At 39.1% G+C, this 18871-nt stretch overlaps 1 protein-coding gene across 4 annotated transcripts in view; it reads left to right on the forward strand.

Moving 5' to 3' along the window:
- The window catches only part of CUTC (cutC copper transporter), a 49040-nt gene that overhangs the window by 15599 nt on the left and 14570 nt on the right, over positions 1 to 18871 (forward strand). For 3 of the 4 annotated variants that reach the window (XM_074382743.1, XM_074382745.1, XM_074382744.1), the window contains exons 6-9: positions 325 to 458; positions 4070 to 4097; positions 9019 to 9124; positions 10443 to 10596. In XM_074382743.1, the coding sequence (XP_074238844.1) occupies positions 325 to 458; positions 4070 to 4097; positions 9019 to 9124; positions 10443 to 10557 (383 nt within the window). In that variant the 3' untranslated portion in view covers positions 10558 to 10596. Of the gene's footprint in view, positions 1 to 324; positions 459 to 4069; positions 4098 to 9018; positions 9125 to 10442; positions 10946 to 18871 lie in introns of those variants that run through there. The other variant, XM_003922310.4, reaches the window with a different exon arrangement.

The following is an 18871-nucleotide window of genomic DNA, read 5'->3' on the forward strand; positions in this document are numbered from 1 at the left end:
ATGCCCGGCTGATTTTTGTATTGTAGATATGGGGTCTTGCCATGTTGCTCAGGCTGGTCTGAAACTCTTGGGCTCAAGTGATCTGCCCACCTCCCAAAGTGCCAGGATTGTAGACATGAGCCACCACAGCTGGACCTACCTTCACTAATTTCGGGCTGCCAGTGGATTAACAGTCTGATTTACAGAATTATTGAATGTTTAATAATTGGCCTTTGTAAGCCACACAAGCTGGGTCCAGCCTGTCACTGCATGTATGCTACATTTTGGGAAGCAGTGCATTAAAGGATGTCTGTTCAAAATTCACATCAATTTTATTTATTTCAGCCTTTGACATGGTTCATGATCCAATGGCAGCTCTGGAGACCCTCTTAACCTTGGGATTTGAACGAGTGTTGACCAGTGGATGTGACAGTTCAGCGTTAGAAGGGCTACCCCTAATAAAGCGACTCATAGAGCAGGTACATGGAATCTCTCTTTTTTTTCCCCTAAGACTTTGTGTGTGGTTACTCCTGACATTCTGTTTAGCCAGTTTGTAAAACTATAGATTACTGACTTTGTGGTTACTCTGTAGGAAAGAGCAAGCAGGCAATAATGGATATCATTCTTACTTCTTTCACATGAGCCTTTTTAATAATCAAGGATTTTAATATCAAATTACACATCAATAGTGCCTACAGATCTGATCTAACTTGGATAAGCAGAACAGATTTTACCTTTCCTCTCCCATTGGCATTACAGTTTCATTTCTTAGTTTAGATACAAAGTCTTGCTATGTTGCGCAGGCTGGTCTTGAACTCTTGGGCTCAAGCCATCTGCCAATCTTGGCCTCCCAAAGTGCTGAGATTACTGCACCCAGCCAGCATTGCAGTTTTAAGCCATATCTTTTCATTATACAGCCCATGTATATTCAGGGGATTTCAATATTTCATTATACAGCCCATGTATATTCAGGGGATCTCATATGAAATTATCATCTGGAGATAAATTCCAAAACTAAAATTACAATCTTATTTCTTCCTATCTGTCAATATAGAAGGAAATACATGTTTCTCTTTTATGAGTTCTCCTGGTGAGCTGGCATCATTTGTAGAGCACTCAGGGTGACTTTGTAATTATAGTATGTCTGTGTTTTTCTGACATCAGTCCAGAGGCATTATAAATTAGTGAATATAGACTTTGAGATAAGAGAGTCATGTGTTTGAGACTCAGGTTTGACACTTGCTATGTGATGTTGAGTAGGTTAATCTTTAAGCCTCTGTTTCCACTATGTGAAACTGAGATGAATTTAATACTTCTTTTGTAGAGTTTCTCAGAAGATTGCTAGAGATGAGATACGTAAGAGGCTTGGCACAGTGGTTGGTATATAGTAGGTCTTAATAATGTTAGGTTCTGTTATTGTCACTTTTTTTTTTTTTTTTTTTGGATTATCAGGAAGCAAACATACCTTTTAATTATTCTTTCCCATGAAGGTCAAGAAAGAAAATATTACTAGCACCTCTGAAGGCCTGCCTCTTCCATCTTGCAAAACTATGCCTCCCTAGTCCCCCAAAATAACCACTTTCCTGATTAATACTATCATAGATTAGACTTGCCAGTTTTTGAATTTTATTTAATTTAAATAAAATCATATGTAGTACTTATGTCTAGCTTCCTTGGCTCAATAGCAAACCAGTGGGTATTATCCATGCTGTTGAATGTGACTATATTTCATTCATCTTCATTGCTGTATACTATTTCATTATATTGCTGCTATTATTAATAATAGTATTAATGTTCCTGTGTAGACATCTTGTTATTTTCACTTTTCTATAGCTACAAAAATAATTTTCAGAAATTTCTCCTGAAGAGCTGACGTAACTTTGCTATTCTGGGTTATAATGGTTTGATAAACATTTATTAAATATATATTAGATGCAGGACATTTGTACTGTGGTAGTAACCAAGGGGCAAGTGTCTGTGTGTAGTCACTGCCCTTACCGTTTAGTGCAGAACAGGCACTTCTAATAGAGCAGGCAATTTTAATAGAGCTCTATTTTTGAAAGGTACTATAGGAGTACATTGGAGAGGAATTAACCCCAAATTTAGGGAAATGAAGGTTGGCAATACTTAGAGGAAGCTTACCAGAAGAAAAGATATTCAGACTGCAGTGTTATGCTCATTTGAAGGATGTTTGAGAGTTATCTGTGTAAAAGTTGGGGCAGTGGGGAGTGAGGGTGAAGTCAGGGGGCGGGTGTTGGTGGAATTGTTTCATACAAAAGAAATAGTATAAGCAAAGGCTATAAACAAAAGCAAGCATAACTTAAAATAGTGAGGAATGGACGGAATATTGAATGTGGAGATAATGATATCCAGAGCCTTGAAAACCTTATTAAAGTATTTATTTTCCTGGTGCAGCTGGAAGGCCTAGTGTTTTAGAAGAGTTGATGAATTAGTTTTCCAGTTTTAATAGGTTACTCACTAAAGAGTAAAGAATAAGATATAATTGCCATAGTTCACTGCACGCACGCGCGTGTGTGTGTGTGTGTGTTGCTTGTATGTTAATCATTGGTTAGTAGGAAGTGCTACTCAAATATTCTTATACATTAACTTTACTGAAGTAACTACCTGGCAGTGTAACATACTAGTTAAAGCCTAGGCTTTGTGATTAGACAGTCTGTGTTTAAGCCCTGGCTTTGACACTTATTAGTAGTGACCATGGATACATTACCTGACCATCCTAAACCTCAACTTGCTCTTTTGCAAAGTTAGGATAATAATGGCACCTACCTCCTAGAATAACTAGGAGGAATTTCTTCAGGTTATAGCACTTAGTAATTGTTCTATATTATTAAATCTGACACTTAGTGTAATTGCTCTATGTTATTAAATCACTTTGATAGTCTTAGGTAAACATACACTTCTAAATAATCTTGTGTGGAAGGCAAAAAGAAGTGATAGAATTTCTTTTTTTTTTTTTTTTTTTTGAGACGGAGTCTTGCTCTGTCTCCAGGCTGGAGTGCAGTGGCACTATCTTGGCTCACTGCAACCTCCGCCTCCTAGGTTCAAGTGATTCTTCCGCCTCAGCCTCCCGAGTAGATGGGACCACAGGCACGTGCCACTATGCCCGGCTATTTTTTTTTTTTTTTTTTTTTTTTTTTAGTGGAGATGGGTTTCATCATGTTGGCCAGGATGGTCTTGATCTCTTGACCTCGTGAACCGCCCACCTCGCCCTCCCAAGGTGCTGGGATTACAGGCCACCATGCCAAGCCAGAAGTTATTTCTTTAAAAATATTATTTCTCTATGTTTTGGAAAGCCTTGATTTGGAAGAAACAGGCAAATGTGACTTTTTTTTCATTCCGAAGTGATTTCAACTTTTTAGGTAGTCAGTGTTTTGTTTTATGGATGCTTTGTTTATACCATTTGAGAATACGAAGCATCCTTGTTCCACTTATTTCTCTAACAATTATTAAGTTCTATGAAATAGCCACTCTCCTCTTTCACTCGCTTTCATTACCTTGCTTTATTTTTTCTTTGTTATTGCTACCTGGAATTTTATTGTATAAGTATACCTGTGTATTGTCTTGTCTACCTTGAATGTGTAAGCTCCATGTGAGCAGGAACTTTCTCTTATTCACCATGTCAAAGAGGAAAAACTTTTCTTCTATCCTCAGGGTTTGTTATTTGGGGCCTGCAAGTTAAACTGACTGAAGACAGGTTAGCAGGAGCAAAAACAGATTTTATCTTATACATAAGTACATATATATATCAGTACATACAGAAGTTCACAAAGAAATATGATTTAGAATTGGGGGCTTATATACCATTTTAATAGGTGAAGGGAACGGAGAAAATGGCACTTACAGGGGGAAAATGACTTTTTGAAAAGATAACTTTCTGGAGACAAATTTATTATGCTGGACATTTTACTTGACCAAGATCCCAAAGGAATAGAGAAGATCTAGTGAAAATTAAGCATTTACAGTAATTTTTAAAATTTAATATATTCTGACTCATGTTTCTATTCTCACTGCCTTATTATCCCATTCAAGAGAAAGATATTAAAATTTACTTTTTTTTTTCTTTTTTCAGGCAAAAGGCAGGATTGTGGTAATGCCAGGTATTTATTTATCTATCAATTCACTAGCATAACACTGAACTGTAGTGGAAGAAGAGGAAACGAGGCAGGAAAATGTGAGAGAGTATTAGTACATTACATACTAGTACTTGATCTTCAGAGAGAATATATAGTTTGATTAAAATACTTAAGACTGGGAGATATGTGCTTGAATTTAAAAATTTAAATAAGAAGGAAAATATTCTAATAGGGATTAGCTCAAAGAGGAGCAAATAAGGAAGTAGACAGAGATTGAGGTTTCTCCATGTTTGGTCTCCCATTATATAGAATTTTATGAATTTAGATGTTCGTCTCTGGTGTGGCACATCAAATTTGATGCTGCTATACTGTGTTTGAGACAAATGTCGTAATGAACAGGTTTAAGCAAAAGTTTAGGCAAGATTCTTAGGTAAAATATAATACTCTCACAGTTCCTGAAAATCTCTGATTGTCAAATTATTTCTTTTTTTTTTTTTTTGAGACGGAGTTTCGCTCTTGTTACCCAGGCTGGAGTGCAATGGCGCGATCTCGGCTCACCGCAACCTCCACCTCCTGGGCTCAGGCAATTCTCCTGCCTCAGCCTCCTAAGTAGCTGGGATTACAGGCACGCGCCACCACGCCCAGCTAGTTTTTTGTATTTTTAGTAGAGACGGGGTTTCACCATGTTGACCAGGATGGTCTCGATCTCTCGACCTCGTGATCCACCCGCCTCGGCCTCCCAAAGTGCTGGGATTACAGGCTTGAGCCACCGCGCCCGGCCTAAATTATTTCTTGTAACCAGAATTGAATATGATCCTGATGATAACCATAAGATTAGTTAAGTTCATAATGGCTGACTAGAAATGAACAGTTGGAGCAGTTTCTAAAGAATTAGAATTGGCTGGGCGTGCTGGCTCACGCCTGTAATCTCAGCTCTTTGGGAGGCCAAGGCAGGCAGGCAGATCACCTGAGGTCAGGAGTTCAAGACCAGCCTGTCCAAGATGGTGAAACCCTGTCTTTAAAAAAAAAAAAAAAGAATTAGAATTAAACAATACAACCTAGAAGAGTGAGACAAATATAAAAATGATCTTAATTTTTCTTTTTATTAAGTTTCTCAAACATACAAAAAAGTAGACAATAGCATTATGAATACTCATATGCTTGTTCCCTAGATTTAACATTTTGCCAGATTTGTCCCATCTTTTTCTATCCTGAGGTATTTTATGAAAGTTAAATTGAAACCATCATGACATTTTATCTTTATACATCTCTAAAAAGGGTGGGATTTTACGATAACCACAAGTCCATTGTCACACCTATCAAAATAAACATTTAATACTCAACTTTCTCCAGTTGTCACCACAATGGTTTTTTTTTTTTTGAGACAGAGTTTCACTCTTGTTGCCCAGGCTGGAGTGCAATGGCGCGATCTCGGCTCACCGCAACCTCTGCCTCCCGGGTTCAGGCAATTCTCCTGCCTCAGCCTCCTGAGTAGCTGGGATTACAGGCACGTGCCACCATGGCCAGCTGATTTTTTTTGTATTTTTAGTAGAGACGGGGTTTCACCATGTTGACCAGGATGGTCTCGATCTCTTGACCTCGTGATCCACCTGCCTCGGCCTCCCAAAGTGCTGGGATTACAGGCTTGAGCCACCACGCCCGGCCTTCACCACAATGGTTTTTATAGCTGATAGGTTCAAACTAGGATCCAGTCAAGAAACAAGCATTACGTTTTTGGTTATCTTTTGTTTGTTTATTTTTAGAGATGAGGTCTTACTATGTTGGCCAGGCTGAACTTGAACTCTTAGCCTCAAGTAATCCTTCCATCTCAGCCTCCCAAGTAGCTGGGACTAGTTGCACACTGCCACACCTAACTCTATTGTATTTTTAAATATCTTTAATATAGAGGTTTTTCCTTTTATTTTTCTTGCTTTTAAAAAAGTTGCATTTACAAAGTTTGGGCTGGACCCAGTGGCTCACACCAGCAATTTGGGAGCGCAAGGCAGGCAGATCACCTGAGGTCAGGAGTTCAAGACCAGCCTGGCCAACATGGTGAAACCCTGTCTCTACTACAAATACAAATATTAGCCAGGCATGGTGGTTTGTGCCTGTAATCCCAACTACTTGGGAGGCTGAGGCATGAGGATCGCTTGAACCAGGGAGGTGGATGTTGCAGTAAGCAGAGATTGCACCTTTGCACTCTAGCCTGGGCGACAGAGCAAGACTCTGTCTCAGAATAAGATAAAATGAAAAGTTTGGACTACTTACCCTGTAAAATGTCCTACTTTCTCGATTTATCAGATTGTTTCCTCTTGATATTGTTTAGCTTGTTCCTCGTGCCTCTGTATATCCTATAAACTAATAGTTAAATCATAAGGTTTGAATAAGTTAAATCATAGCTTAAACATTTTTTCTAAGAATACCTTATGGGTGATTCTGCATACTTATATGACATCACATCAGAAAGTATTCAGTCTCTGATCATCTCACTACTAATGATGCCAATACTGACCAGGGTTCAAAATAGTGACACCTAGATAAAGAGTAACTTTTTTAAAAAGAGGCCATGAACCTGGGCAATATAGTGAGACACTGTCTTTATCAAAAAGTAAAAAAATGAGTTGCGCATGGTGGTGTGCTCCTGTAGTCCCAGCTACTGTGTTGGCTGAGGTGGGAGGATAGCTTGAGCCCTGAAGTTAAGGCTGTAGTGAGCTATGATCATACTGCTATCCTCCAGCCTGGGTGACAGAGCGAGCCCCTGTGTCCGAAAAAAAAAAAAAAAAAAAAAAAAAAGCCCATGTAAGGGTGTATTGTCAGGTATTGAGGAAGCCTTTGACCTGTAGCAAGTCCTTAAAACAGGAACAGATAGAAAGTATATATTATCTGTCAAATTGAGGTCCTTTTTGGTTTATCAAGGAGTGTTAAAGAGACTTTCTGAGTGTTGATAACTCTTCCATTTTGCACAAAATGTATATAGTATTGACAAATAATACTTAGACAATTGTTGACATTAAGGGTACCTTTGTTTAATATGCAATTGTTACCTGCTGTGTGCAAGGCATTACCTGGGATGCAAAGCTACACAAGAAACTACTTTCTCAAGAAGCTGACTCAGGTCAGAAGATGTTACATACAAAAATATTTGTGATTAATTTCTTTAACAAACCTTACTAAGCAACTGTTAATTATATGACAATTATGTATATTATATACTAATTGTGTAACAGATATGAAAACAGAAATTAAATAAGCAGTCCTACTTGGGGAGCTCACAGAATAGACTTATAAACAAATTTATTAGAATTTCATGTGAATAAGTACCAGCAAGTAAAAACTCCTAGGTAAGTCATTCTGAATGCCTAAGAAGTATTCATCACTGAGAAATATAAAGAGGTAGTTACCCTCTAGGAACTTCCGTAATGAAGCCTACAACATACTTAAGCTCTGGTTTCTTCATCTATAAAGAGAAGAATATTAAACTAGTTCTGTGGGGTTATTTTTAATCATAAAGCTGTGTTAGTCTGTGTCTGGAAAAATGTATTACCTATGTACTTAAGTTGCTAACTGAGCAACATTATTTCAGTGGCCAGATGTTTTGTTATTTGTTAGAAGGAATAGAAGGAAATAATATATTTATCTCTTAATCCTTACAATAGACTTATGAGATAGGCAGTATTACCCCTCTTTCATTGGTGAAAATGTTGAGGTCAGAGGATTTAAGTAGTTTATCTGAGATCACATAGCTGTGAAGAGCTGCAGTGATAAAGTCAGGATTTGAGTCTAAATCTACTCAGCTTTTGTGTTTTCTATTTATTTCTTTCTTTCCTTTTGGTTTTTTTTTTTTTCTATTTTGGAGACAGGATCTCATTCTGTCACTCCGGCTACAGTGCAGTGGTGCCATCTCAGCTTACTGCAACCTCTGCCTCCCAGGCTCAAGTGATCCTCCTGCCTTAGCCTCTTGAGTTGCTGGGTCTACAAGCGCCCACCACCACATTCAGCTAATTTTTGTAGGTTTTTATAGAGATGGGGTTTCACCATGTTGCCCAGGCTGGTGTCGAACTCTTGCCGCTCAAGTGATCCTCCCACTTCACCTCTCAAAGTGTTGGGATTACAGATGTGAGCCACCACACCCAGCCTTTTTTCTGTTTCTTAAGGCTGAGTGATATTACTGTACCACGAAGGAAAAAAAGACAAGTTAATGAGTCTCAAAGAGTGTGTAAAGATAGGTTATTTCAGCAACTTTAAAGCTTGAGATACAAAGTATATATATTTAAAATATTGAATACATCCTATAGTGAGATAAAGATATAAAGATGAGTAAACTAATTTCGTATTTATAATCTGGCACCAATTCAGAATACGATTCTTTATATATAAATGTTTAAAAGATTGTTCATCGAAACAAATGTCATCATAAAATATTTGGTGGTACAGTTTTAATAAAGTAGAATCAGATTCTTCTGTGAAATAAAGTATGAAGCTGATATTACAACTCATAACCTGTGTAATACCTTGCATTTTTCCATTTCCAGTGAAGTCAGTGTACTCTTTAAATCCTAGGCTAGAGACAGAACCTTAGAGGTTTTCTTTCAGGCACATCTCTGAGGTTGTGCTTTTGTAGATTTTTTTCCTCAAACCTGTACTTACCTTTCATTTTAATTTGATTTTGCTTTAATTGAGGGGCAAGCAGGGATAGCATTGTTATGTTAGCCAATGGACAGACAAGATTCTATCATACATGTTCTATAACCTTAATGGTACTTCCCCAGAGTCTATATCTCTTTTATCACTTTTCTTATCTCATTCTACCTTGATAGGGAGAGACTAATTTTTGAATCAATGAGAAATTCAGTTTGGGGATTCCAAGTAAAGCAAGCAATCATTATTCATTAAATGTTATGCAAAATTCTATTTTACTTAATGTGTTACTTATTCTTTCCAACAGGAGGTGGTATAACAGACAAAAATCTACAAAGGATCCTTGAGGGTTCAGGTGCTACAGAATTCCACTGTTCTGCTCGGTCTGCTAGAGACTCAGGAATGAAGTTTCGGTAAAAATGTATTCTATGATTCCAATAAGAAGAATGAGATTAATTTTTACCTTCTCCCCAATAGGAAAAGATGGTGACATTTTTTTTTTTTTTTTTTTTGAGACAGAGTTTCTCGCTCTTATTACCCAGGCTGGAGTGCAATGGCGCGATCTCGGCTTACCACAACCTCCACCTCCTGGGTTCAGGCAATTCTCCTGCCTCAGCCTCCTGAGTAGCTGGGATTACAGGCATGCGCCACCATGCCCAGCTAATTTTTTTTTTTTGTATGTTTAGTAGAGACGGGGTTTCACCATGTTGACCAGGATGGTCTCGATCTCTTGACCTCGTGATCCACCCGCCTCGGCCTCCCAAAGTGCTGGGATTACAGGCTTGAGCCACCGCGCCCAGCCAGATGGTGACATTATTAATCAATGGAGTGTTGTGACTACTACATAAGTACTGTAGTTGTTTTTTTAGTTGAGAAACATTTCTGATACGATTCTTGTCCTGTCTTAAAGAAACAGGCTCTTTTGAACACAGTTGACCCTTGCATTGTAGAGGCATTGCTGAACTTAGACCAGTTATAATAAACAAATTCCACAGTTGAGCTTCAAATAAGTCAGCTATGCACATGTGCCCATTTGCGTATGATTTCCTGTAGCAAAGTTAATAGCTATGGTGTAAGGATGGAAGAGTCATAGTTATTTTTCTCCCTCCTACCTTTAATACTTAGTCTTCCCTCGTATTTGTTCTCTGTTTTTAGTTATTTTTAAATTATATTACCTTAAATTGTAACTATCATGTGGGATTTTAAAAAAATACTTAAAAGAGGATTCTTATAATTTAATGTTTCTGTTGAATGTTTAGTTGAATGTTTCTGTTTATAAATTGAGAAAAATACAATGTAAAAGAAGCAAGATGGCAGGGTGAGGTGGCTCAAGCCTGTAATCCCAGCACTTTGGGAGGCCAAGGCTGGCGGATCACTTGAGGTCAGGAGTTTGAGAGCAGCCTGGCCAATATGGCAAAACCCCATCTCTACTAAAAATACAAAAAAATTAGCTGCGTGTGGTGATGCACACCTGTAATTTAAATTTAAAAAGAAAAAGCAAGAGCCTTGGAATTTACAATTCCAGTTATAAAATCAAGTATACTGTCTGGTGAATTCAGCTACTAGATGTTTCAAGTAATTAATTAATGAATAAAAATTACAGAATATAGTAGTCTAGCATACTTGACCTACCTACCCTTGTATAATGAAATAGTCTATAAAATGAAGTGGCAGTAGGAGGACTCATTTAATAACATATGATTGATTATTCCTTTATTATTTCTATTACAGAAATTTATCTGTTGCCATGGGAGTCTCACTTTCTTGCTCGGAATATTCCCTAAAGGTAACAGATGTGACCAAAGTAAGGACTTTGAATGCTATTGCAAAGAATATCCTGGTTTAGCCAGACATCTCTGAGAGACATGGATATCACAGGATGAAGGTAGAAGTATAATCTGCAATTCTCTATGACACAGCTTTAACCTTCTTCTCTGGCCAGGACAGTCACAATCTTTGTTTTAAGTTTCACATGGCCACGGAGAATGTGCCCAAGAAGAAAAGGAATTTGAAACAGAGAGAATCACTTCCTTAATTTAGTCTTACCAGCAATTGTCATCATGGTTAAAGCTGGTCTGTACTTCTACAGACAGCAGCTTTGTCTGTTTTCAGTGGAATTAATTGATGAACTGGGAAAATTCAGCTGCATGGTATGAATTCAGAGTGTGACTTAAGGGTTATTTCAGTAGCAGTATTTTGCTTTTTCATTTGTAAAATAAAAATTTCCACTCTTATAGTATAGTCTCTTATTCTTGCACTGAATACAGTTTGTAGCCTACAAGTATGAAAGGAAAAATGCTGTCTTACTTTTTTCTTCACTTTCTCTTTTTATTATGTGCTCGTTGGATATGCTGCTTTGGGCAAGATAATGAGGGTACAGAGTAAAATGGTGCAGTGTGAAAATTCCCAGAATTGGGAAGCAGGATATCAAAGTTCCTAGACTTAAAAAGACAGAAGTGATCTCTGGCATTCATTAGGTTACTTCTCCTATAATCAGAAAGAAATGGCTTAACTCTTAAGATCCATCTTATAATTTAAAACAAAGACCTATAGTAAAAACCGGAGGGAGTTAGGAAAGTTATCAGAGTAGCAGTTTTTTTTCAACTGAAGTCACAGATGGGAAAGATGGATTTTTTTTTCCTATGAGCAGGTCCCAAATGTTAAAGTTCATCACTACCTGTACCTATCACTTTCATATTTATAATCTCATTTTACACAAAGAACACACTGGTAATAGAACTGTTGTTTCTATCCTAGGAGAGTAACTGAAGCCTAAAGAGCTTCCCCTTGGTCAGGAAGCCTCTGAATAACATGCACAGATTGTGTACTAATGAGTGTTTATATGAAGAGTCTTGCCTTTATTTATTTATTTATGAATGTTTATATGAAGAGTCTTGCCTTTCTTTCTTTCTTTCTTTCTTTCTTTTCTTTTCTTTTCTTTTCTCTTCTCTTCTCTTCTCTTTTCTTTTCTTTTCTTTTCTTTCTTTCTTTCATTTTTGAGACAGTGTCTCACTCTGTCATCCTGGCTGGAGTGCAGTGGTGCAGTCTTGGCTCACTGCAGCCTCTGCCTCCCAGGTTCAAGTGATTCTCCTGCCTTAGCCTCCTGAGTAGCTGGGATTACAGGCATGTGCCGCCACGCTCTGCTAATTTTTTGTATTTTTAGTAGAGACAGGGTTTCGCCATGTTGGCCATGCTGGTCTGGAAATCTGGCATCATGTGATCTACTTGTCTCGGCCTCCCAACGTGCTGAGATTATAGTCTTGAACCACCATGCCTAGCCTAGATTTTAGGGTCTTGGATCTTTCAGGATTTCAACATTCAGGATTATCGTATTCAGGATTGTGTCTTTGGGGATTATGATCCAAACCCCTCTTTGTGTATAAAGCACAGATATATATACAGTCTGTAACAAATACACAGTATATCCAGGGTATTAAAATTTCACTAGGGAAGAGGGTTTAGGGGAAAGCAGTGGTGAAAAAAATCTCCTGAGATATAATGGTCAAGAAACACAACCTAGGATAAGGTACTAAGGTGGGAGAAAGTCATGGTTAAAGGAATAGTCATAGTTAAAGCTAAAGAAGTAAACTTGTGATATAAAATGGATTTAATTTGAACTTATTTTGCTTAAAATGTGTAGCATTAAGGAATACATCATTCTATGAACATTATCCAGAAGTACAAACATAATACAGGTGTTTTAAGAAATCCAAATATTGAAATAGGATGGTATTCACATCTTTTCCTGCCTTATAAAGAATTATTTATATTAAATATATATTAATCTTTGTGTGTTTTTTGGCATAATGAGGACAGTGGCTGGAGAGAGGAAAATTGGAAGAAGTCTAGAGAGGCTACTTGATTTATTTGAAAAGGGCATAGAGCTATTTTGGGAGGAAGAGAAGAGACCTAGGAGAGATAGGGGTGGGGAAGTAACCACAGGTGAGCTCAAATGGGCTGAGATCTTTTAGGAAAAAGAAAGGAGATTCAATGATATGAGAACTTTGGAGAGAATGGCAAGGAAGTTTTTAAGGAAGGTTTGTTTTTGGCTGACATTATCAGATGTTATAATTACCTATTTGCCATCTTTTCAAAATACTTGAATAAAAATTTTATAATATTTGCAAAAATTTTGGACTGTGACACTGTTGAAAAGTAAACATGAATATACCATTATATAAGAGCAATAATTTTGAAATTAAAAGAAAATTGCAGAGATCTCTAAATAGAGCTAAAATTTTTTTCTAAAGTAATGTTTTTGTTTTCTATTTCTTAGATCAGCTGTTTTTCTCCCAAATAGTAGAAAAAGCCCATGTAACGTGGGCTTGTTACTTTGCAAATTATTTTTTCTAAATACCCCTGCTGACAGTTTAAGCAGAACATTATGCTTGATCTTACTTTTTGCTAGCCAACTGTTCTCCTTTACTATTTGTCATTCCATTCTTCTGCCAGGAAACTACAAAATATCCTTATTTATCAGCCTTAATTCCTAATTTACATGCATTCACCATCTTTTTTGTTTAATCTTGGTAAATCAAAAATCAATTAATCTGTCCCTGGATAATTGTATCTATTACAACAACAGGAAATATATTCTTCTGTCTTTGGAGAAATACCAGTTAAGATTACAACTTAGCACTAAGTACAGCTAATCTCTGAACAATGAAGGCATTCGGAGTGTTGACCCCCTTATCCAGTCTAAAACTTATATACAACTTTGACTCTCCCAAAACTTAAGTGAAGTCATGTACAACATCTGGACAGTTTTCTTTAGCAGGAATTTGTTTTGAGCTTGATGGCTTTCATGAGTTTTTTTGTTAACAGTAGTGACATCTTCAGTGATGTAATGCCTTCAGATTTTCATGATGTTCTATCAGGGTTCTCTTCCATAGTGCTGAGAGGACCATGTGTAATGATCCTTAAAGATTCTTAAGACCCCTTGATCTTGAGGCCAAATTAGAGGCATTGTGTTTGGGAGCATGTCGACCACTTTGATGCCTTCAGTGTTGAACTCTTGGAGTTCTACATGGCCAGGGCATTGTTCAATATCAAAAGAACTTTAAAAGACAGTCCCTTATTGGCAAGGACCTTCTCACTTAAGGGACAAAGCATCTTAGTCCATTTGTGTTGCTATAATGGAATACCTGCGGTAATTTATAAAGAAAAGAAGTTTTATTTGGCTCTTCGTTCTGCAAGCTACATGTTCCATGAAAGGGCCATATATTCAAACCCACCCCCAAATGCTGAAGGAGTCAAGACAACAAACAAGGCAGACAAATCCAATTTGTCAGTATTGTGTGATTTATTGAGGGAACTTACAGACAGAAGCATGGTTTTGAGGGGGGGAGCTGCAAGACAGGTAGGTCTCTTCCCTATAACCCCCCAGACCCGGGGATTATATCTTTAGAAAAGGCATAGGTGCTCTGGTTAGAATGTATAGGTGTCTATAGGAATCACAGCATGTGATTTCTGCAACACAAGGATTGTTTTGGAGGAAACTTGCAGTGAATAGGTGTTCCTACATAAAGAATAATAAATCAACTAAACATTTTGGAAGTATTCTTGGACTCGGGGTTAGCCAGGTGGATTAGCATTTAAAATAAAGTCACTTCTGTCCCCACACTTTACAAGGAGCATGGCACCAGCATCTGCTTCTGATGAGGGTGTCAAGAAGCTTCCATTCATGGCAGAAAACAAGAGGAGCCAGAGTATACAGATTGCATGGCATGAACAAAAGCAAGAGAAGCGGGAGGAGGCGCTAGGCTCTTTAGCAATCAGTTCTGGGGAAACTAATAGGGTAAGAACTTAGTAGCAAGGAAAGCACCAAGATATTCATGAAGAATCTGCTGCTTTGACCCGAACATCTTAGGCTCCCATCACTAACACTGGGGATCAGATTTCAGCATGAGGCTTAGTGGGGGTCAAACAAACCATATCCAAACTATAGTATTCTGCGCCAGAACCCCCAATCTCATGTCCTTCTCACATTGCAAAATATAATAATCCCATCCCCAAAGTCTTCACTTGTTCTAGCATCAATTCAGAAGTCCAAAGCCTCATCTGAGACTCCAGGTGAGTTTCTTAGAGCTAGCTGTGAGCCTGTGGAATCAAACATTATTCACTTCCAAGATAACAGTGATGGTACAGGTGCCGAGTAAACATTCCCATTCCAAAAGGGAGAAATCAAAGAAAGTGGGTAATAGGCCCCATGTAAATCTGAACCCCAGCAGGACAGACATTAAACCTTAAAGTTCTAAAATCCCCTTTGACTCCACATCCTACAACCTGAGCGCGCTGGTGTAAGGAGTGGGCTTCCAAAGCCTTGTGCAGTTCTGTCCCCACAGCTTTTCTGGACACGGCTCAAGTGAGCTGCTGTCATGGGTTGGAGTTGAATGCCTGTGACTTTTCCAGGCTGAGGGTGCATGCTGCTGATGGTTCTACCATTCAAGGTCTGGAGGGCAGTGGCCATGTTCCCACAACTCCATTAGGAAGTTCCCCAGTGGGGACTCTGGGGAGGTTCCAACCCCACATTTCTGCTTTGCAATGCCTTAGTAGAGTCTTTGTGGGGACTACCCCTGTGGCAGGCAGGTTTTGCCTGGGCACTCCGGCTTTCTAGTACTCCTGAAATTTAAGTGGAAGCTGGCAAGCCATGACTCTTGCATTCTGCAGACTTAATACGGAATTCACCAAGGCTTACAGCTTACATCTTCCAGAGAGGCTGGAGCCAGAGCAGCTGGGTTGCCGGGAGCAGCATCCTGAGGCAAGAGCAACACATAGCAGCAGAGCCTAGGCTTGTCCCTTCAAACTATTTCATCCTCCTAGGCCTCTGGGCCTTTGATAAGAGGAGTAGCCTTGAAGATTTCTGAAATGCCTTTGCAAACTTTTCCCCAGTTGTTCTGACACCTGGCTCCCTTTTATTGTTGCTAATCTCTCTAGCAAGTTATTGTTCCTCTTGGCCATATTCTTGGATTCCTCTCCAGGCTTCAAATTATCTAAGTTTTTATTCTCTGTTTTCCTTTTAAGTTCCAACTTTAGGTCATTCCTTTGTTCCCATATTTGATTGCAGGTTGTTGGAAGCAGCTGAAGCAGCCACACTTTTTTTTTTTGAAACAGGGTCTTGCTCTATCACCCAGGCTGGAGTGCAGTGACAGGATTATGACTCATTGCAGCCTTGATCTCCTGGGCTTAAGTGATTCTCCCACCTCAGTCTCCCAATAGCTGGGACTACAGTCACATACCACCACACCCAGCTAATTTTTAAAAAAAATATAGAGTGGGAGGTCTCACTGTGTTGCCTAGGCTGGTCTCAAACTCCTGGACTCAAGTGATCCTCCTGCCTCAGCCTCCCAAAGTGCTGGGATTACACGCATGAGCCACCATGCCTGGTCTTGCCACTTATTGAACATTTTGCTGCTTAGAAAGGCCTTTACTGTCTATATTTCTGTCAGCACCTTGGCCACAACCACTCACACAGTCTGTAATAAATGCCAAACTTTCCCTTATCTTCCTGTTTTCTTCTGAGCCTTCTAAACTCTTCCAACTTTTGCCCATTATTCAGTTCCAAAGCCACTTCCACATTTTCAAGTATCTTTATAGCAACCACCCTCTCCTTGGTACCAGTTGTCTTTCTTAGTTCATTCATGTTGCTAGGAATGCCTGAGGCTGGGTAACCCAAAATTTAATTTGGCTCACATTTCCACAGGCTGTGCAAGAAACCTGGTTCCAGTATATCTTGATGACAACATCATTGATTGCACCAATCCAGAAAAAGGGTTCTGATTGTCCAGGCCCCCTTGTGCAGTCAAAAGACTGGCAGCTGGTGTTTATCTTTCCCTTCAAGGCTCAGGGGTAGCTGCTATATAGATAAGGTCTATCCTGATAATAAACCTTGACTGCATTTGCACAAAACAGTAGAGTTAGCTTCTCCCTTTCTGCCTTAAATCTTGACGCTCAGTTCTCTTCTTTACTAATAAATGTGTTTTGTGGCATTTCTTCTTTACTGAGAAATGTTTTGTGGCTTTTTTTTTTTTTTTTTTTTTTTTGCACAAACTGATGCAGACAGAAAACCAAATACTACATGTTCTTATAAGTGGGAGCAAAATATTGGGTACACATGAACATAAAGATGGGAACAATAGACAATGAGGGATACTAGAGTGGGAGAGAAGGAAGGAGGGAAGGGCTGAAAAACAACCTGTTGTGTACTGTGCTAACTACCTGCGTGATGGGTATAGTCATACCCCAGACCTCAGCATCTTGCAATATATCTTTGTAACAAACCTGCACGTATTTGTTATATCCCAATTCTAAAATAAAAGTTGAAAAAAAAAGCCCTTATAGGCTGGGCATGGTGGCTTATGCCTGCAATCTTAGCTCTTTGGGAAGCCAAGGTGGGTGGATCACTTGAGGTCAGGAGTTCAAGATCAGCCTGGCCAACATGACAAAAGCCCATCTCTAGTAAAACAAACAAAAATTAGTCAAGTGTGGTGTGGCGCATGCCTGTAATCCCAGCCATTCAGGAGGCTGAGGCAGGAGAAATGCTTGAACCTGGGAGGTGGAGGTTGTGGTGAGCCGAGATTGCGCGACTGCACTTCAGCCTGGGTGATGGAGTGACTCTGTCTCAAAAGAAAAAAACCCTTTATTAAACTGGTAAACATGTTTCCCTGAGTTCTGTGAGCCACTCCAACAAATCGATCAAACCCGAGGTGGGGGTTGTGGGAACCCAGATTTATACTTGGTCGGTGAGGAGTACAGGCAAAATAATCTGGGGCTTGCAATTTATGTTAGAAGCTGGCTGGTGGAAGGAGTGGGAAGTTGGGGGACAGTCTTGGGGACTGAACCCTCAACCTGTGGGAGCTGATGCTATCTTCAGGTAGATAATGTTGAGATTGAATTATAGTACACGAATCTGGTGTCTGCTGCAGAAGTGATTGCTTGCTTGGTGTGTGTGTGGGAGACTCCTCACTCCCCACATTTGGTCGTAAAATTCTTCTGTGTTGATTGTTGTGAGAATAGAAAAAACACTTTGAGTTTGAGTTCTCCAACTCATGGAAAGATCAGTATATAAAATCGATTGTATTGCTTTATACTAGCAACAAACAATCTTAAAATGCAGTTAATAAAAATCCAATTTATAATAGCATCAAAAAGGATAAAATGCTTAGGAATAAATTTAATCACAGAAGTGTAAGATAGGCCAGATGTAGTGGCTCAAACCTGTAACCCCAATACTTTGGGAGGCCAAGGCAGTGGATCATCTGAGGTCAGGAGTTTGAGACCAGCCTGGCCAACATGGTGAAACCCTGTCTGCTAAAAAATATAAAAATTAGCCAGGTGTGGTTGTGGGCACCTGTAATCCCAGCTACTCAGGAGGCTAAGACAGGAGAATCACTTGAACCTGGGAGGCGGAGGTTGGAGTTAGCCAAAATCACACCACTGCACTCCATTGCACTCCAGCCTGGGCAATGGAGCAAGGCTCAGTCTCAAAACAAAATAAATCAAAACAAAACATGTAAGAGAGTATACTGTATTTTGAAAACTACAAAGCATTGTTGAAAGAAATTTTAAAAGACTTAGCAATGAAGAAATAAATGGAAAGACATCCCATGTTCATAGATTGGAAAACTTATTACTTTTTTTTTTTTTTTTTTTGAGATGGAGTTTCGCTCTTGTTGCCCAGGCTGGAGTGCAATGGCATGATCTCGGCTCACTGCAACCTCTGCCTCCTGGGTTCAGGCAATTCTCCTGCCTCAGCCTCCTGAGTAGCTGGGATTACAGGCACACGCCACCATGCCCAGCTAATTTTTAGTATTTTTAGTAGAGACAGGGTTTCACCATGTTGACCAGGATGGCCTCGATCTCTCAACCTCGTGATCCACCCGCCTCGGCCTCCCAAAGTGCTGGGATTACAGGCTTGAGCCACCGCGCCTGGCCAAAAACTTACTACTTTTAAGATTCCAACACTCTTCAATTAATCTACAGAGTCAATGTAATTACTAGCATAATTCCAACTGCCTTTTTGTGTTGACAAATTGAACATAAAATCCATCTGGAAATGCAAATGCCCCAGGATAGCTACACAATCTTGAAAAAGAAGAACAAAGTTGGAAGACAAACTTCCTGATTTCAAAACTTACTCCAAAGCTATGGAAATCAAGGCA

The sequence above is a fragment of the Saimiri boliviensis genome, chromosome 12, assembly GCF_048565385.1.
Source record: "Saimiri boliviensis isolate mSaiBol1 chromosome 12, mSaiBol1.pri, whole genome shotgun sequence".
NCBI lineage: Eukaryota > Metazoa > Chordata > Mammalia > Primates > Cebidae > Saimiri > Saimiri boliviensis.